A 20,734-nucleotide genomic window follows, 5' to 3' on the forward strand; every position below is an offset into this window, starting at 1 on the left:
GACACAGACACTGAGATGAGCTCAGGGAAGGTTCAGCTTAAGGGAGCAGCACTCAGGTGCCCACCTCTTGGAGTGCAGACCCAAAGGTATAGTGTTTTGTGCTGTATAAAATAATCTGTACAGTACAAGCTCATAAAAATTTGCCCTCTTCCTCCATGTGAAGAGAGATATGCACACCTTCTTGTCCCCTCCCCCAAGTTAGAAATTGCACAAACTGGGTTTAATAATAAACAAAACAAATGTATTAACTATAAAAGGCAGATTTTAAGGGATAGGAAACAGAACAAAGCAGATTACTAAGCAAAAAGCAAACAAAACAAAAAAGACAAAGCACGCAAACTAAGCTTGATTAACTAAAGAAATTGGCTACAAATAGTAATTTCTCACCCTAAATGTTGTCTCAGGCAGATTACACAGATTCTTGAAAACCATCTGCATTGGCCTGCAGCTTGTAACTTCAGGTATTATTACTCACAAGCTGGACACCCTTCCAGGGTGGGCTCAACTCTTCTCACCCCAGTTCAGTTCTTGTTGCCAGGTGTTTCCCAGTGTCTCTTTGTGGAGACAGAGGAGAACCTCAATGATGTCACTCTCCTGCCTTATATAGCTCTTGTGTATGGCAGGAACCCTTTGTCTTCCAGTGGAAACACATTGGCATTCTAACGGGGCAGGAGTGGTGTCCAGAACCAGGTGACTCAGTCACATGTCTCTGCAGGTGCCCTGATTAGCCTTCCTTAATTGATTCTAGCAGCTTCTTGATTGGCTGCAGGTGTTCTAATCAGCCTGTCTGTCTTAATTGTCTCCAGAAGGTTCCTGATTGTTCTGGAACTTTCCCTGTTGCCTTACCCGGGGGAAAGGGACCTACTTAACCTGGGGCTAATACATCTGCCTTCTGTTACTTTCCTGTAGCCGTCTGGCCCGACCCTGTCACAATGGTCCATATTCCTAGCTTCAGATACAAAAATGATACATGTGTACAAATTGGATAAACGCATTCAATAGATCATAACCTTTTCAGTGATGCCTCACATGAGCCAAAGTATATCCTTGTATAAAGTATATCCTAGTTATACCATATCCATATCACACTCCATATTCTTTATGGAAATATGCTTATAATGTCACAATGGCTCCATCAGAAACTCTTTAATGACCTGAAAAGCAAAAACAAATCCTATAAAAAGTGGAAATATAGACAAATTCCCAAGCAGTAGGACAAAAGAATAGTACAAGCATGTAGGATAAAATCAGAAAGGCTAAGGTACAAAATAACATACACAAAAGGGACATAAAAAGCAATAAGAAATTGTTCTATAAATACATTAGGATGAAGGGAAAGATGAAGGAAAGTGTAGATCCTCTACTTAGTGGGGAAGGAGAGCCAATAACAGATGAGATCAAGGAGACTGCGGTGTTTAATGCCTCTTTTAATTCAGTTTTTACTAAAAAGGTTAATGGTGACAGATACTCAACAAGATTAATATTAACAACGAGGAGGAAGAAATGCAAACCAAAATAGAGAAAGAATTGGTCAAAGAATATTTAGATAAATTAGATGTCTTCAAGTCAGCAGGTCCTGATGAAATTCATCTTAGGGTACTTAAGGAACTAGCTGAAGCAATCTCGGAACTGTTCGTAATTATTTTTGAGAACTCATGGAGGATGGATGAGGTCCTATAGGCCTGGAGAAGGGAAAACACAGTACCTATCTTTAAAAAGGGAGAACGAAGGAGACTTGGGAAATTACAAACCAGTCAGCCTATATTAGATGCCTGGGAAGATACTGGAACAAATTATTAAGCAATCAATTTGTAAGCATCTAGAGGATAATAAGGAATAGCCAGCATGGATTTGTGAAGAACAAATCATGCCAAACCAACCTAATTTCCTTCTTTGACAGGGTTACTGGCATAGTGAAGAGGGGAAGCAGTAGCGATATATTTGATTTTAGTAAGACTTTTGACACAATCCCACAACATATTCTCATGAGCAAACTAGGGAAATGTGTCTAGATGAAATTCCTACAAGGTGGATGCAGAACTGGTTGAAAGACCATTCTCAAAGAGTAGTTGTCAGTGGTTTGCTGTCAGACTGGGAGGATGAATCCAGTGGGAGTCACAGCAGTCAGTCCTGGGTCTGGTACTATTCAATATTTTCATTAATGATTTGAATAAGTGTGGAGTATACTTATAAAATGTATGGATGACACCAAACTGGGAGGGATTACAAGCACTTTGGAGGACAGGATTAGAATTGAAAATGGCCTTGAGAAATTGGAGATTGGTCTCAAATCAACAAGATGAAATTGAATAAAAATGCATGTGTGAAGTGTTTCATTTGGAATGGAAAAAATCAAGTGCAACTACAAAATGGGGAATAACTGGCTAGGAGGTAGTACTGTTGAGAAGAATGTGGGGGTTATAGTGGATCAGAAGTTGAATATGAGTCAACAGCCTGATGCAGTTGTGGAAAAGGCTATTTTCATTCTAGGGTGTATTAACAGGAGTGTCATATGTAAGACATGGGAGAAAATTTGTCTTGCTCTACTTGGCACAGGTGAAGTCTCAGCTGAAGATCTGTGTCCAGTTCTGGGCACCACACCATAGAAAAGATGTGAACAAACTGAAGAGAGTCCAGAGGAGAACAACAAAAGTAGTAAAAGGTTTGGAAAACCTGACTAAGAGGAAAGGTTAAAAAGACTAATTATATTTAGTTTTGGGAAAAGAAAACTGAAGGGTAATCTGATAATCTTCAAATATGTTAAGGTCTGTTTTAATGAGCACTGTGCTCAATTGTTCTCTGTGTCCACTGAAGGTAAGAAAAGAAGTAATGGGCTTAATCTGCAGCAAGGGAGATTTAGGTTCGATATTAGGAAAAACTTTTAACTATAAGGGTACATAAACTCTGGAATAGACATCCAAGGGAGGTTGTGGAATCCCTGTAATTGAAGATTTTTTAAGAACAGGTTGGACACACACCTGTCAGGGATGGTCTAGGTTTACTTGGTCCTGCCTCAGTCCAGATGACTTCTCGAGGTCCCTTCCAGTCCTACATCTCTTTGATTCTATGGTTCTACATTAAGTGGGGGAGTATGTAGAATCATAGAATCATAGAATATCAGGGTTGGAAGGGACCCCAGAAGGTCATCTAGTCCAACCCCCTGCTCAAAGCAGGACCAATTCCCAGTTAAATCATCCCAGCCAGGGCTTCGTCAAGCCTGACCTTAAAAACCTCTAAGGAAGGAGATTCTACCACCTCCCTAGGTAACGCATTCCAGTGTTTCACCACCCTCTTAGTGAAAAAGTTTTTCCTAATATCCAATCTAAACCTCCCCCACTGCAACTTGAGACCATTACTCCTCGTTCTGTCATCTGCTACCGTTGAGAACAGTCTAGAGCCATCCTCTTTGGAACCCCCTTTCAGGTAGTTGAAAGCAGCTATCAAATCCCCCCTCATTCTTCTCTTCTGCAGGCTAAACAATCCCAGCTCCCTCAGCCTCTCCTCATAACTCATGTGTTCCAGTCCTCTAATCATTTTTGTTGCCCTTCGCTGGACTCTCTCCAATTTATCCACATCCTTCTTGAAGTGTGGGGCCCAAAACTGGACACAGTACTCCAGATGAGGCCTCACCAATGTCGAATAGAGGGGAACGATCACGTCCCTCGATCTGCTCGCTATGCCCCTACTTATACATCCCAAAATGCCATTGGCCTTCTTGGCAACAAGGGCACACTGCTGACTCATATCCAGCTTCTCGTCCACTGTCACCCCTAGGTCCTTTTCCGCAGAACTGCTGCCTAGCCATTCGGTCCCTAGTCTGTAGCTGTGCATTGGGTTCTTCCGTCCTAAGTGCAGGACCCTGCACTTATCCTTATTGAACAGAACAATGGAGCAGTGCATTATGACTGAAAATTGAATTGTAGACTGGATTGGTGAGAATTTCAATATGAATCTTTTCACACACACACACACACACACACACACACCCCTACCTTTCACAATGCATCTTTTTTTTTATCACATGGTTCTACCATGTGGTAGTTTGGATGAGTTGGTTTCATTGCATTCATAAAAAATATTAAAAATAATGGTGCATGGGGGGAGTTTGGCTTATCCCATGCTGGAATGCAAATTTCATGACTTTTTATTTGACCATATTAAGGAACATCTCATTATAACATGCTTCTGGGGACACCCACAGCTGTGAGCCACTGTGTTATCCCTCTGCCTCAGCAAGAGTGAATTTTGCTGCAGATTAGACTGTGTCAGCTCCCTGACACACCTGTCTGTTTTCCTTACTGGCAAACTTCTTGAGACTCTACCAGTCTTAACCTTGGATAGGAGGTAATAATCAGGAAACTCCAGCCTCGGAGCTCCTCAGAGATGTCTCTTTGCACTGCACAGTACTTATCTCTGTACATTCACAGAAGATATTAAGTTTGCTGCTCTTTTATAGAGTCAGTAAATTACATCTTATTAACTTATCTAGTGTAACCACATCCTGTCCTTCAAACACAGCGCTGAGGTGGTTTATAGTAAAAATAAAACACATTTGTTAACAAAGGGACACAGGTTAAGTGATAGCAAGTAGTAGGAATAAAGCTAGAAATGGTTACAAACAAGTAAAAGTGAAGATACGCTTTCTAATGTGTCAGACCTAACTTAACAAGCTACAGTCTTTATTCAAGGTAGTTTCCTCACCACTCTTCCTTTCCCCAAAATAGCTGCTACCTCTTAGCCTGAGTCCTCAAAAAGTCCAAGGTGCTGGTTTACCTTGTCTCTTCAGGTGAAGGATAACTTAGTCTTTTGGTGTGTCCTTATATCTCAGTCTGCCCATGTTTTCAGGGTTAAATTGATCCCCTGGGGTTCAGTCTCCTGCCTCCTCTCAGGGGCTGACCCCATCTTGATTAAGGTATCTCTGGGGTGCTCCTATGTGATGCTTCCTGATGCAATTTTACAATATAAATGTTCTCTTCCTGAAACTCTTGATACAAATGAATAGCCCATTGAATTTGGCCACACCTGGTTTGAGGTGTTGGACTCTTTACTTTGTCTGGAGAAAACCTGTTTATCAACTCCTGACATGCCTGGTTTAAACACCTTTTAGACACAGACTTTAAAGGATAATATCCTTGAATATCCATAAAGGCACCCTCAGCATCGTCATATACATTTCCCAAAGATATTATTGACCAGTGTGTTATTTCAAATGATGCCTTAGAAGATATATTGTGTACAAATAGCATTGCACTAGTGTTTAGGGTGCCAAGGTTCACACTCATGCCTTGACACAGATTATGCACTTTACATGTTGATCAGCAGCACAGGGCCATTAATGTAAAGCAACTGGCCGTTTTCATAGACTATTGGGAAACAACTGCCTTTGCAATCTGCTCACACGGGTAGTCCTGGAGCTGTCAGCTCTCATACCTGAAAAGCTGCTAGCCTCCCATTCTCTGGTTCCAATGAGCACTCTCTAGAGACCAGACAAGAAGCACACTCCTGGGTCTTCACACACCAATCAGTACTATAAACAATTCATTCCAATTCCCATGAGGAAGAAATAAGTGGTAGCAATTGCTTTGTTACAGTGGAGTAATGAAGACAGATTTGCAGAGCTAAATGGCTTGCAGTGGAGTGATTCAATTAAATTGGAATGGAAGAGCATGAAAGAAGAGGACTCATATGGTATTTTTGGGTTGAAATATATAGGAAGAATTAAAGGTGTAAGACAAAGTTTTCAAAAGTGAGTTAGGCATCTAAGAATCTAACTCCTATTGCAAGTCATAGCATCATAGAATATCACTGTTGGAAGGGACCTCAGGAAGCGGCTCGGCCCGCTGCTGCTCAGGGGTTCCATCTGCCGGCTCCTGCCAGCCGGGATCCCAGCTGCTGGATCCACTCAGCCCGCTGCCGGTCTGGGGTCCTGGCCCTGCCCACATACAGTGGGTACTGTGACAAAGTTCCTCCTCTATCTTGGTGGGTCTTGCACTTATTGGCAGATTTCCTCACTTCGGAGCTTTACGGCAGCCCTTAGTTTGGCTGTTTTTCTGAACCCACAGTCCAGGTCAACTCCTCCTGTGTCTGACAAGGAGTTGGGAGGTTTGGGGGGAACCCGGGCCTGCCCTCTACTCCAGGTTCTAGCCCAGGGCCCTGTGGAATGCAGCTGTCTAGAGTAACTCCTGGAACAACTGTGCGACAACTACAACTCCCTGGGCTACTTTCCCATGGCCTCCTCCTAACACCTTCTTTATTCTCACCATAGGACCTTCCTCCTGGTGTCTGATAATGCTTGTACTCCTCAGTCCTCCAACAGTATGCATTCTCCCTCTCAGCTCCTAGCGCCTCTTGCTCCCAGCTCCTTACACGCGCACCACAAACTGAAGTGAGCTCCTTTTTAAACCCAGGTGCCCTGATTAGCCTGCCTTAATTGATTCTAGCAGCTTCTTGATTGGCTGCAGGTGTTCTAATCAGCCTGTCTGCTTTAATTATTTCCAGAAAGTTCCTGATTTTTCTGGAACCTTCCCTGTTACTTTACCCAGAGAAAAGGGACCTACCTAACCTGGGGCTAACATTTCTGCCTTCTATTACTCTCCTGTAGCCATCTGGCCCGACCCTGTCACAGTACCTACCTTCTCCCTGGTTCTGACCCATTCTCTTCCTCTCTCTCTGCACTGAGCTGAGGGTGGGAGTGCACTGAGCACAGGGCTGGGGGTGAAGAAGCAGGCTGGGGGCTTGGGGTGTAGGGTCTGGCCAGAAGCTGGAATGAGGGAGGGGGCTCAGGGTTGGGGCAGGAGGTTTGGGTGTGGAGAGCTTACCAGGGCAGCTCCCATTTGGTGGGAGGGGTGAAGGTGGGAATATGGGTGGGGGGGTGCAGGAGCTCCTGTTTGGTGCCCAGGGTGGGGGTGGGGATGTGGGGGATGCATTAGGTGTGGGGAGGCTGGGTATGTGGGGGGGGTGCAAGACTCAGGGCAGAGGGCTGGGGGCCTGTGAGGGGAGTGCAGGTGTCAGGGCATTGGGTGTGGGGGGCCTGGGTATGTGTGGGGGTGCCAGAGTCAGGGCTGGGGTCATGGGTGTGTGTGTGAAGGAGTCAAGCAGAGGGCTGGGTGTGTGTGAGGGGGGGTCAGGGCAGAAGGCTGGGGGTGTGGGCAGGGGACATGAGGTGCTCACGGCAGGGGACTGGAGGGGGTATGCCCCGCTTCCACCCCCCCTTCTCCAAGGCCCTGCCCCCGCTTCTTCTCTGCCTCTGCCAGGAGCAGAGAGCATTCTGACCCCGCTCCTCCCCACCCGCCTCCGCAAGGGCCATCAGCTGATTGGCCGGCAGGGAGGGACGTATAGGAGGAGGAGGGGCAGGAACCCAGCACACTGCGGGAAGAGGCAGGGGAGCCAGCAGGACCAAGCTTCTGCCCCCTGCCCCTTGCCCCCACTGGAGGGGGTGGGGGATGGCGGGTGGTGAAGATCGGGCCGGGCCAGGCCGGGCCGGGCCGGATTTTTAATGGCACGCTGTTGCTGCCCCAGCAGGCAGCAGCGTGCCATTAAAAATGGGCTCGCGTGCCATAGGTTGCCGAACCCTGCCCTAGTCTGTAACGGTGCATGGGATTCTTCCATCCAAAGTGCAGGACTCTGCACTTGTCCTTGTTGAACCTCATCAGATTTCTTTTGGCCCAATCCTCTAATTTGTCTAGGTCACTCTGGACCCTATCCCTTCCCTCCAGCATATCTACCTCTCCTCCCAGTTTAGTGTCATCTGCAAACTTGCTGAGGATGCAATCCACGCCATCCTCCAGATCATTAATGAAGATATTGAACAAAACTGGCCCTGGGACCGACCCTTGGGGCAGTCTGCTTGATACTGGCTGCCAACTAGACATGAAGCCATTCATCACTACCCTTTGAGCCCGACGATCTAGCCAGTTTTCTATCCACCTTATAGTCCATTCATCCAGCCCATACTTCTTTAACTTGCTGGCAAGAATAATGTGGGAGACCGAAGCAAAAGCTTTGCTAGTTCAAGGAATAACACGTCCACCGCTTTCCCCTCATCCACAGAGGCAGTTATCTCATCATAGAAGGCAATTAGATTTGTCAGGCATGACTTGCCCTTGGTGAATCCATGCTGACTGTTCCTGATCACTTTCCTCTCCTCTAAGTGCTTCAGAATTGATTCCCTGAGGACCTGCTCCATGATTTTTCCAGGGACTGAGGTGAGGCTGACTGGCCTGTAGTTCCCAGGATCCTCCTTCTTCCCTTTTTTAAAGATGGACACTACATTAGCCTTTTTCCAGTCATCTGGGACCTCCCCCGATCGCCATGAGTTTTCAAAGATAATGGCCAATGGCTCTGCAATCACATCCGCAAACTCCTTTAGCAATCTCGGATGCAACGCATCCGGCCCCAGGGACTTGTGCTTGTCCAGCTTTTCTAAATAGTCCCGAACCACTTCTTTCTCCACAGAGGGCTGGTCACCTCCTCCCCATGCTGTGCTGCCCAGTGCAGTAGTCTGAGAGCTGACCTTGTTCGTGAAGACAGAGGCAAAAAAAGCATCGAGTACATTAGCTTTTTCCACATCCTCTGTCACTAGGTTGCAGTGGGAGCCTAAGTCAATGGAACTTAGGCTCCTAAGTCAGCTAGGTGCTTTTAAAATTTTTACCCATAGTCTTATTTTTATGCACAGAGATTTACACGTGTACTGTGTATTATGAAAGTAAGGAGACTGGATAGCTCAGGAGATTGGCAATTGCATATAGAGCCTTCACCTCTAGATCACTGGTCTGGGGGCAGAGCAGCTAAGTAGAGACTCAATGTTAGACAGCCTAAGGGCTTGTCTACATGTCAAGTTCCTGTTTGCTGCACAGAAACTTCCCATGTGATCACTGCTACAGCTCAGTGGAAGTTCTGGAGTGCAGCTTAGCGTACTACTGCTTGAAACCCTAGTACACTAAGCTACATCGCAGGACTTTCACAGCACTGCAGCTGTGATCGCAAGAATGTTATTGCGTGACAAGTTGATGTGCGGTAGATTCATACCTGGGCTGTCTGCAAAGTAACTTCCTGTGTAGACAAGCCCTAAGTGGAATGATCTCAGTACAGTAACCCCATAATTGGCTCCTACATGCATTTCTACTGGGAATCTTATCAGAAAGGGACAGAAATTAATAGGCATGGTGAATGTACTATCCTATAATTCCAAGAGGTGGTCCCTCTAGTGCAGAGTTGAGCCTCTTGTATGGTGTGAGGAAACTTACCCAGCTCCTCTGGTTCCTGTCCAATGGACAGAGGTCATCACTCTTCAGGGATGTTAATCCAGCAACTTTCATGAGCTCTTTAATGCATATAAAAATTGGACTTAACTGAGATTTTCTTTCCTCAAAACTGTTCTGGGATTTTACCTACGTGACTCACATTAAATTCAACAAGAGATACTCAGCCAAAACCCTATGCAACACTTCAAAACTGTATTGCTGAATGTGTAGTGTTTGACCTCACTGTAAGTCAATATGCAGATAGCTCTGGTAGTAGCTACTCAAAAGGAAATGCTTCCTTTTCGTGACTCATTCTGTAATCACCTTGATCTGTCATGCCTCTGTCTTTGGTGGGAGAACAAGGCATTCTTGGTGAAGGGCCTTTAACTCTGGAACTCGCATCTCTTTGGTCTGACAGTCTGATTCCATTGACATTGAGGTTATGTATATGTTGCAAGACTGTATATTTGCTTAGGTTTTTTCTTGGGGTTAATCAAAGGCAGGACGCTTCCTGCTTCAGCGCTTCCTGCAGTCAGGGGAGGTTTCCACAGTCAGGGGAGGTTCCTGGAGGGGGTCTGATCTCTCGCGTGCTCTTGGGGGTGCTCCAGCTGGGGGATCCTAGCTGCTAGTCCTGGCCGGGCTGGGGAGAGACAGTACTTCCTCTTCCCCTGCATGGTCATTCTCAGGGGGGAGATCAGACCCACCTCTGGGTACCTCCCCCAGCTGCAGGAAACTCCACAGTTGTTGTCTTCAGAGCCCAGCTCTGAAGGCAGGACAGAAGACCCCTCACTCTGAAGGCAATGCAGCCGTGGAGTTTCCTGCAGCCAGGGGAGGTACCCAGAGGTGGGTCTGATCTCCCCCCAAAAGTGGACATGCAGAGGAAGAAGAAGTCCCATCCCATCCCACCCCAGCCCTGCCGGGACTAGCAACTGGAGCCTAGTGCCCAGTAGGAGCCCCTGACTGGGGTGCCCCCAGCCATGCCCCACCCTCTTCCCTCCAATAGCTAGATTTCATGGGGGAGATCTGATTTCACAGTCTGTGAGGCGTTTTTCATGGCCGTGAGTTTGGTAGGGCCCTACTCATGTATCATAGCTTTCCACCCAGCGTGCTTCCTGTAGACCCTGCCCCATGGACTGGTGCCTCATGGACATGGAGCAATGTAGAGCCCAGATCCTATGTCCATCTCTCTGTGCCCACTTTGGGGTGCTGTACGCTGTCAGGGGAATAGAGGATGGAACATTTCCTGTGCTCAGGAGCTGCATTTCTGCCTGGCCTTCTGCTCCTTGCACATTTTCCCCACTGTGCACCTGTGAAAGGATCAAGTGGAATCAGGCTAGGCCAGGGGTGGGCAAACTTTTTGATCCAAGGGCCACATCGGGGAATAGAAATTGTATGGCGGGCTCATGAAATTGGGGGTTGCGGTGCAGGAGGGGGTTCAGAGTCTGGGGTGGGGCTGAGGAGAGGCTCGGGGTTGCAGACTCCGAGTGGTGCTTATCTCAAGGGGCTCCCAGAAGCAGTGGCATGTCCCTGCTCTGGCTCCTATGCGGAGGCATGGCCAGGCAGCTCTTCATGCTGGCTCATCTGCAGGCACCACACCTGCAGGTTCCATTGGAGCACGTTGGAGCCAGAGCGGGGCCATCCCATGGCTTCTGGGAGACGAGTGGTGCAGCCCCGACCTTGCGCCCTGGCCGGAGTGCTGGAGCAGGGCTGAGCATGGGCTGGCTTAAAACGGCTCATGGGCCGGATTCTGCCCGCGGGGCATAGTTTGCCCACCCCTGGGTTAGGCTGAATAGGTTTATTCTATTGTTGATACACGTATGTCAGTTCCACAAAATGCAATTCCATAGTCTCAGTACTACAGCAGGTGCCCAGAATTGTGTGTTGCCATAGTCAGATGATACTAGACACAACATGCTCAGTTAACTAAGTTATTGTAAAGAGGGAGGCTCTTAAAGATGATATTGGCTTTAGCGTGATGAAGCAGAATAATAATTTTGGGTCTATTTGTTTGTTCCAGCAAATTGGATCCTCGTAAAATACCATACAATTACTGCATTTCAGAGGTCCCTTAAGATCTTTGCCCTTTTTTTGTGCTTAATGGCTGAAATTATCATCAGTGAAGAACAAAAGAGATTTAAGGATATTAATGGTTACAATACATTGCACCACGGAGAATGTTTCTAAATAGGCACTAAAGGAAAGGGATTTCTATTTTTATTAGTCATTATCATACTTAGGGAAACAGCATGATTCACTCTGAAAAGACATCATAGTAAACACAGTACATCACTCTTTGGTGAGAAATGCCACATTTATAAGTAAGCATTTGGGTGACCACATGTACATTTGGTCCCCCTCCTTCTTGCCTCTTGTAAGTGATGTGCTGCTCCCTCTTTCCTCACAGTTAACACTCTAGCTAGGTGTCTCTGTTTAGATGGAAGTCGTATTTGTCCAAAGCTCATGGCAGCTAAAATCAGTATATGTTTTCCTGGCTCCTCTTCCAGTTTCATCAGTCTTGCTCCTGCAGGCTGGTATGGCAAAGGGGTGGTGCTATGGCCAGACTTTCTCCTCACCCCATGCTGGGGAGCATTAGATGCCTGTGGGGTGCAGAGAGTAAGCAGAGCCTGCATTCTTCTGAGCACAGGTGCTGCAACTTACATGGACCATGTAAGGTAGGAGGAAGGCTCCTTGATTTCCCCACTCATCCTCTGTGAACCTCCATAAAGGCCAGGTACAATCTGGCTTTCAGTTTTTCACCTGGTCCTTAGGCAAACTCACTGATTTCCATGTGAGTTTGTCTGGTATAGGGCTAGATTAGGCCTTTAGGTATATCCCTGAGCAAATAGTGTGTAAATTGCATCACTTCAGGGAGGCCCTGCACCTCAAAACTGGCACCTTTCTTCAGCACAGTTGCCTCCTTACTTCTCCCTTGCTTTGGGAGGTGGGGGAAGTAATTTGCTGCTGTCCTGTATCACCTGCAAACTGCAGAGTTCCCCAGGCCGGCTGAGCTGTGCTTACTGACATATTGGTGACTGGAGTCAAGGCTCTGCTCATTCCCCATCCATTCCCTGCCCACCTGCTCCAGGTTGGGGCAATAATGGGTGATTAGCGCTCTCTTATTCCTGTATGCCCAGACCCAAGATGGGGTTATACCACACTGGGCCATTAGTGGGGTTCTTACTTCCCTGTGGGAGCACATAATTCGAGGGAGACTTTAGGCCTAATGAGAGAGATTACAATGAGTTGTGACCTCAAGGATAGGCCCTGAATATGCTTGTCATTCTTTGCTCAGTTAGCCTGTTAGGATTTCACATTCATTTTGTGTATATGTGAAAAGAAGTGTTTTTCCTTCTCTATCTCTAGTTTTGCTTACACATCTTTCCGCTCCCCCCCCCCCGCTGAGTTCATGTGTGTGCCTGTATCCCATTCGTTGATTTTCAATAATTATTCTTTCCTTATATACCCCTTTACTCAAATATATGTCCACGGAAAATTGTCAAACACCTGGGAATTGTTTTATACCTCTTATATAATGACAACACCATTGACATTGTAGTTAAAGGAAATCTGATTCACATGAAGAAAAAAGCCACCATGTGCAGACTGAACACTAGAGAATACAGAGTTTGGATGAAGGTGAAAAACTCTCCAGGGCAAGGAGAAAAGATACATCTAGAAATGACCATATCTAGTAAATGAGGTATTCAACATAAGACACCAGCACCGGAGAATGTGCATCAAAGGCCACTGACAAAAGCAGAGTTAACAACTGGAAAAGTCTCAGCAGACATTGCTATGCACACTTAATTCAATTCAGCCGTACTCCTGTGTGATGGAGTGCACAGACCCCCTCTAGCAACTGACAGGGAGAGGCTTACATGCTACTCATAGAGAGAAGAGTCCACAGCTATATATCATAAATATGGGAACTGCCAAAAAAGTATGGCTCAGCCAACTCTGGAGAATTATCTCTAGTATACTGAGGGCTCGATTCAGGAAAACGTTCTGTGAGGTACTAAGTACTCTCTAGTTCAGTGGTTGCCAAACTTGGTCCGCCGCTTGTTCAGGGAAAGCCCCTGGCGGGCCGGGCCGGTTTGTTTACCTGCCGCGTCCACAGGTTGGGCTGATTGGGGCTCCCAGTGGCCACGGTTCGCTGCTCCGGGCCAATGGGGGCTGCGGAAAGTGGCAGCCACTACATCCCTCGGCCTGCGCCACTTCCAGCAGCTCCCATTGGCCTGGAGCAGCGAACCGCGGCCACTGGGAGCTGCGATCAGCCGAAACTGCGGACGCGGCAGGTAAAGAAACTAGCCCGGCCCGTCAGGGGCTTTCCCTGCAGAAGCGGCGGAACAAGTCCACTACTCTAGTTACAGGAGGTGTGCTGCACTTTAAAGCACCAGCCTCTTTTAGAAGGATGCACACTAGGAAGTCTGGTTAGCTGGCATTAGGCTCAGGCCTGCTGGAGAGGTGATGAGATCGTACATACTGCAAAACGCTAGCTATCTGGCAGATAAGCAGTTGTCCTCTTTCTGATGGATTCACGCTTCAGCTATCCTTTTTTGGGAATAACGCCATTCAGAAACCAGGATGAAGATTTTTTTTAATTTTTTTATTTTAAATAATCATAATAATACTTAGTTCTTATATGGATCCAAAACATATAGGTAATCCAGTCAGCAGAACGTCAAAACCCTAGAGTATGGTTGCATACTCAGCCATGGTTGATCCCATTCTAGAAGACTAAAAAGTAGCCCGAAATAATGTAATAATACTTAATGAAAAGATTAGATGCATATCAAAATAGAGGACTTGATTTAACATCCAGTTTTGCTTGGTTTTTAGAGGTAGGGATTTGAGTAGTCAAATCAGGTGAAAGCTTGTGGGTTTTGGAACAGACCCTTAGGGGTTTAGAACAGGCCCTGAAACCTCAAGTGCAGCTTAAGAGGTTTTGCCACTATAATTCCAAATGCACTATTCGATGAGATAATCTTCAACAAGGGATATAAGTGCATGAAACTTTTTAAAATTAAAAGTGTTGTGAACACTCTTTACTTAAAGGCATACTTCCCCTTTAAGGCCTACAAATGATTATCCCCAACACCCTCTGTGAACTACTAACAAAATCAATAACAGAAAAATCTTCAAAAGAAAAAATAGAGGGAATGAAGATGTGCCAAACTGGACTGCTGAGTCATTTTGCTTTTTTATTACACGTTATCTCCTATTCTTTCCCTGTACATTGTTTAACGAGGCCCCCATTTACAATGTGCAAACAGACTGACTTCACTGGGGCTCTCTGCAGTTGCAGCCACCAATCCCACATTATGAATGTTGCAGGATTGGGGCCATAGAGTGTAACTTTATTTGGCAAAAAGCCTTTTTTGCTTATTTGTCTGTAAAGTACCTACTATAAATCATATGATGGATTTATAAATGAATGCAAATAAGGATACAACAAATTCATGACTCATTGATAAATTGGAATTATTTCAGGATAGCAAGGTGAAAGTGCAGAAAAGGAGCATGGATGCATTGCCAATATTTAAATATACAGAAATTGTTGGCCAAAATTCCGCAGCTGGAATGAATGCTTTGAGTGAGAAGATATGAAATGATCAAAATGTTGGGTTTACTAGACTGAAACTTGGGAGAAGGGAAGAAAAGGAAATGCTGTTAAAAACTACACCTCTGACCGAGAAAAAGAGAACAATGCAGCACTTCATTTGCAGTAGCTTGTAGGTTGCTATTTGTTCCAGATAAAATAAAAACTTTTGTTAATAATAGTAAGATTGCTGGACTCCACTGGAATGCACTTTTGAACATCCCAAAGGAATGTTACTTTTAACTTTTACAAATATTCTGTACATCTCACAAAAATGCAAATGTGAAACACAGAGTTTTTACATATCAGGAAAATTTTAAGATTAAAAAATTGATAATGGGAAAATAGAAAACAGTATGTAATATTAACTGCATATGTGAAATCTCTCAGTGCCTGAATTCAATCATCTAGCTTTAGTCCAATCTGATTGATTAGGAATTCATGTAAAAACACCTCTTTGTTACATCATAGCTAAAGAGCTAGTAGATAAAAATTAAGTATCATTTAGGCTCCCTTCATGTTCATACTTGTTCAGTGATTCCTAAATAATGGGGACGGTTGGAGTGGGGAACAGAGGAAATATAGTGTTGCTGTCTAGCAAAAGCTGTGCCTAGTCAAGATTGGTAGTGACCAAGAATTGTTAGGATTAATAGGTTTCAGAGTAGCAGCCGTGTTAGTCTGTATTCGCAAAAAAAAAAAAAAGAAAGAAAGAAAGAAAGAAAAGGAGTACAGCTGTAGCTCACGAAAGCTTATGCTCAAATAAATTTGTTAGTCTCTAAGGTGCCACAAGTACTCCTTTTCTTTTTAGGATTACTAGGCATCTTGGTGTCTGATGTGAAAAGGGTTGGTTGTCTGAATCCTCTTTTTAATGGACAGGAGTCTACGTTAATAGTTGTCCTTGCTGGAAGTCTCAGCAGAAAGGCCAAGGACTGAATGGAATAGGCATGATGACTGAACTGCCAGAGATGGTCTCTCCATCACTGGGCTGAGATGTGGGAAGATTACAATGCTGCTGTCTTTGTTGTTCTGGTTTGGTGGATCAACAAAGAACTTTTGTGTCTAATCTTGTCAATCGAACACTTTTCATAAATCCTTACATAAAAAAAGTAAAAATGTTTTCTGACAGCACCAGTCTAATCAGAGTATTTGTTGTGATATTGTTTCTTTGATGGACATGCACATGACTTTGACTGTGAAATCTCACTTTTCTACTTAGTTTCATCCACATCTGTATCAGTCTGTACAGATGTCGATGGATCTGTGCTTTTGCTTCAATGTATATTGCAACATTTTTATTGCATTCCACAGGTCCTCCAGTAAACGTTACTTGCAATATTTTTATCAACAGTTTTGGATCAGTCACAGAAACCACAATGGTAAGTGTTATGATGCCACTGGCAAGAAAACAACAATACTTGATATGTCATGAACAGAACCTGTCAATTTTTCTATTTATTGTTCAACTTGCAGGTCCTCCTGTAAATGTTACCTGCAACATATTTATCAACAGCTTTGGTTCAATAGCAGAAACTACAATGGTGAGTGGGACTGACCATTGAAGCCATCTTGTGAAGGAGTGGGATGTGGTATAGAATGGTGCTATTATAGATGTGGGGATAGTTACTGAGTTCCTAAGCTACTAAGAATGTACCTATAGTATAAAAATACAATAAACTTTACATACCATAGTGCTAAAGGTCAGGAATAGCTACTGTTGGTATTTGCTTTTTTGTCGGAAACGGTGCTTTAAATAATAAATACTTAGTCAAAGGAGAAAAAAATATGGATATGACTTAAATAAATGTATAGCATGGATATGCACCCGGAAATCAAGGTTAACTCTAAGATAAATGTATGATGGCTCTGTCTCACATTTGCATGATAATGCTACAATTAGAGCTTTACATATTTTAGTAATATCCAGGGCTATAAATTAGAATTGTGTGAAATTTCGTTAATGAAACTGAAATGAACCAGATACAACTCTTCTGACTTTAGGTTTTGTTACAGATGGGAAACTTCGGCCAGTTTCACCAAAACATGTGTGACCCTATAGGGGCAATCTTAACTACATTTCAGTGAATTTGGCCTATTTATGGTTTTGAGATTGAAACCAGGAAAAACTCAACTCAACATCAGGTAGACTGAGACAATTTTCTCCCAGATTTGCTTTGAGTCTTTGCTTTTGTTTGAACCTGACAACCCAAAGCAAAACTGAGTGGATGTTAATCTACACAATTAGGTTCACGGAAAAGTTTCCCCACAAATCCTTGTGAACCTTAATTGCTGAGATTCATACATCTCTACTATAATTTAAAAAGAGAAGAACTTTTGGTGCACATGCTCCCTTGCAGTACACATAATTCCTGTTAATGCTGAAGGGACTTTTTTAAAAATTACACAGCGCTCCTGACCGGTAATATTCTGCCATCTTTCCATTAATGGATTGTTACGCTACAAATAGGCCTATAGACTTTGATGGGGCTGTACATGGAGCCAAGCTATGGTGATTGAGGGTGGTGGAGTCTTGTCCATAGTACTTTAAGTGTTCAATCCACTATAGAAACTGTAAATGGGTTGGCACCACAGAATGGATTCATATTTTGAATACTTGAAAATTCTGGAGTATCTGGATCCAAGGATTTAGTTCAGTCTACTATAGATAAGGACTATTGCAATTTGGATTCAGATTTAACCTTCCCCTGCCCCCTCCTACCTAAAAATCAGGTGTATTCACAACCCCATTGAAATGAGAATATACCTCACTCCACAACAAAATCCAATGAGATTCATGTGTACCACTTTAAAGAAAGAGCTGTGAGCTATTCTGAAGTAATCACACAGCAGTTCTGACATTGTTTTGTTTAGTCCCCTTATGAGTGCCTTATAGACCTTCTGAAGTCAAAGACAGTAGAGATATCTCAGCACTTGGCAGGATCAAACTCCTATAATCAATGTCAAGCACATTATCTATAAAATGACATGGCAAATCAAGCACAGGTTTTGAGTAGTATGGTTATAAATGTTGCCCTGAAATGTTTGCATTCTGAAAGAACGTGTGTGTATCTTAGCTAGTTAATAGATACCTGATTTAAATATTTATTTAAATTATGCCATCATTTTAAATTTTAAAAAGCACTGAAGAGATTTAGAAGCTCAAGTCCTACAGAAATAAGAGGGACTAATTCTCCTAAATCCTTTGGTGCTTTTGAAAAACCTCTAACTTTTCACTAAAGAATCGATGAACTGCATTTTTAACAAGCTAGGTAATTTTCTTACATTATGTGAAAAGAGAGTGGCCCTGATATAAACAATACGGGAATACAGCAGAGTGGAGGCAGTATAGGTTATAACTTACAGCAGTGGTTTTCAACCTGTGGTCCACGGAGCCTGGGGATCCACAAACTATGTCTAAGGGGTCTGCAAAAGGTGACAGTGAAAATAAAGTTTCAGATCCCAGAAAAGGCATTCCATTTTTCTGATCAATCAAAAGCATGTGAATATCCCCACTTACAGGTCGAAACCTCGAAGTGTTGTTGTTACCATAGAAACCCACAGTTTAGCGCCCTTTTTCATGCTGCTTCAAATGCCGTGTCAAGCCCATGCAACATTTGTAGCTGAATTCTGTTCAGTCAGTTTCAGTATAAGACTTCTATGGCAAGGGACCACAGGTTGAATTTCCAAAGGAGTCTGCAACTCCTTTTGAAATGTTTTAGGGGTCCTCAAATGAAAAAGGTTGAAAAGCCCTGACTTACTGTATTTATACATAGTCTTTTAAAGTGACCTTGACAAGAAAATCAAAACAACATTGAAACTGAGAGGGAGGGGAAAATCAGAATGCCACATAATTTATAACAATCAACAGACTTTATTTTCAGTATCCTTAAAGTCTTGGTCAGATTTCCTAAATCGAAAGGATTCTGAGAAGAAATTTCTGTGCATATAGCCATGGGTTTTGCATTCAGTCACATATTTTTCTGTTAGTCTTAGCACTTATTGAGAGAGGCACAGCATTACGTAGCAAAAATCCTGCACGTCACTGGCTTTACAAGATGGCATTCAATGAAAATATTTGCACGACCTAATGCGGATTGCATTAATTAGACTCCTTCATTGCTTTGATTAAATCCCCTCATTGCATTTTATTATCTATCAAATATGTTAATGTGCACCTTTTCAATGTTCATTAACACATTCTGCTGAAAAAAGCTAAACACTCAAGTAAATGAAAACAAAAACCGTTGGCTTCCTCGTTTTGATTTATTCATCATATCTGCAGACAGTGTTGAATGAGTTCTGTTAAAGTGGGTGCTGTTCAGTTGTTTGATATTGATTTTCCTAATACTGTTACTGCATTAATGACTAGTTTAGAATATGTTTTTAAAAATATTCCTAGAGGCAGGCATCAATTACTGCTCATCTACTTCGCTTTCCAAAGTCAATTTAATTATGTGGTGAAAAGTTTAGCATCCCTTGTGATAAATAATTAAGGCTTTTTTTTTTTGCCATCTAGAACTCATTTTGTTCCCATCAAATGCTCTTGATGATTTTGACATAAAAGTAAAATGAAAAAAAATGATACATCGTTAAGCAGGTTATACATAAGATTGAAAATCAAAAGAAGACGCTCATATCTCACAGGACCAAAATGCTTAAAGTACTTAGGTTTTAAGTACTAAAGGGGATATTTTCAGAACATTGCTTGGAAGAGGCATATTGAAAATCTTTGGGGATGAAATTCGGCTCTCAGATGAGCTCACTAGGAGAAAGGCAGGATTTGGGGCCCAATCCTGCAGTATTTGCTCAGGCAAAATTCTTAACACCAACAGGCCTCATTTCTGACTTCTGAGTAGGATGAATACAGGAGTGAAATTCAACCCTGTAGGCCAGCATAAGTCCCTTGCCTCACTTAAGTTCCACTCAAGCCCTCTTTTGAAGGTTTAAATGGAACTTAAGGGGTAGATTTTCCTTGTGCAGGTCCCCTGCAGAGGGGTGAATTTCATGTGATATGCACAAGTTTCACTGATCTGAATGCATGAGAACAATTTGACCCTGAGGAGACTGGTGGAATGGGCCCTTTGTCCTTAAACAGTAACAGGTTCTGTGTTCACAGCCAGCAGAGGTTTTGAAATGACTGCATAGTTTGATACCTTTGTACTAATGATGAAAGTTTGGTGGGAAACTGAAGTTAATTTTGTATTTTGTTGGTGGGCTTTTCTTAAAAAAACCTCCGTATTAGCCAAACTCCACTCCCTTTGAAATCAGTGGGAGTTTTATTGGTGATTTCAATGGGAGCAGAGTTAAACCAATGCTAAGGACTTTTGAAAATTCCATCCTACATGTTTACTACCCTTATTTACTGAAGTACTTTAGCTTTGGGGTTTTTTATTTGTAATGGTATGAAATGCATACTTTAAAATGTATTATGAAAAATATTTATTTTTTAAAAATTCAGTTTATAAAACACAACTTGCAGTTCTGCTTTGAGTTTTCACTCTAAATTCTATGAAATGATCCATAGAGACAAAATGCAGTCTTGTTAATTCTTCTGAATTGTAATACACAAATGGGACAGTATCACTTTTTTTTTGTTCCAAAGGAAATTGTGAGGATGATGTACATTATGCCAGAACAATGGTAGATAACAAAGGGCCGGATACAAAGCTTTTTTATGTTAATGAGAGTTTTTTCATTGTCTTTCCTTTGGATCAGGCCTTATGTTATGAAGAGTGGGCCACCTCATCCTTCATGTAACTCCACTGAAGAAAGCAGAGATACAGCGGGGATGAAGTTGGTCGGCTGACATAACTATTTTGAATGCTTTTACACACGCAGAATTAATCAGTAAAACCTCAGCATGAAATAGCTGTGATTAAATATCATAGATGAGTAA

The 20,734-nt window shown here is 43.3% G+C and overlaps 1 protein-coding gene across 3 annotated transcripts in view; it reads left to right on the top strand.

Moving 5' to 3' along the window:
- Positions 1 to 20,734, top strand: part of GLRA2 (glycine receptor alpha 2) — a 164,080-nt gene that overhangs the window by 19,779 nt on the left and 123,567 nt on the right. For 2 of the 3 annotated variants that reach the window (XM_084623518.1, XM_084623520.1), the window contains exon 3: positions 16,150 to 16,217. In XM_084623518.1, the coding sequence (XP_084479644.1) occupies positions 16,150 to 16,217 (68 nt within the window). Of the gene's footprint in view, positions 1 to 16,149; positions 16,218 to 16,311; positions 16,380 to 20,734 lie in introns of all 3 variants that reach the window. The other variant, XM_084623519.1, reaches the window with a different exon arrangement.

The sequence above is a fragment of the Lepidochelys olivacea genome (assembly GCF_965140295.1).
Source record: "Lepidochelys olivacea isolate rLepOli2 genome assembly, chromosome: 1".
Lineage (NCBI taxonomy): Eukaryota > Metazoa > Chordata > Testudines > Cheloniidae > Lepidochelys > Lepidochelys olivacea.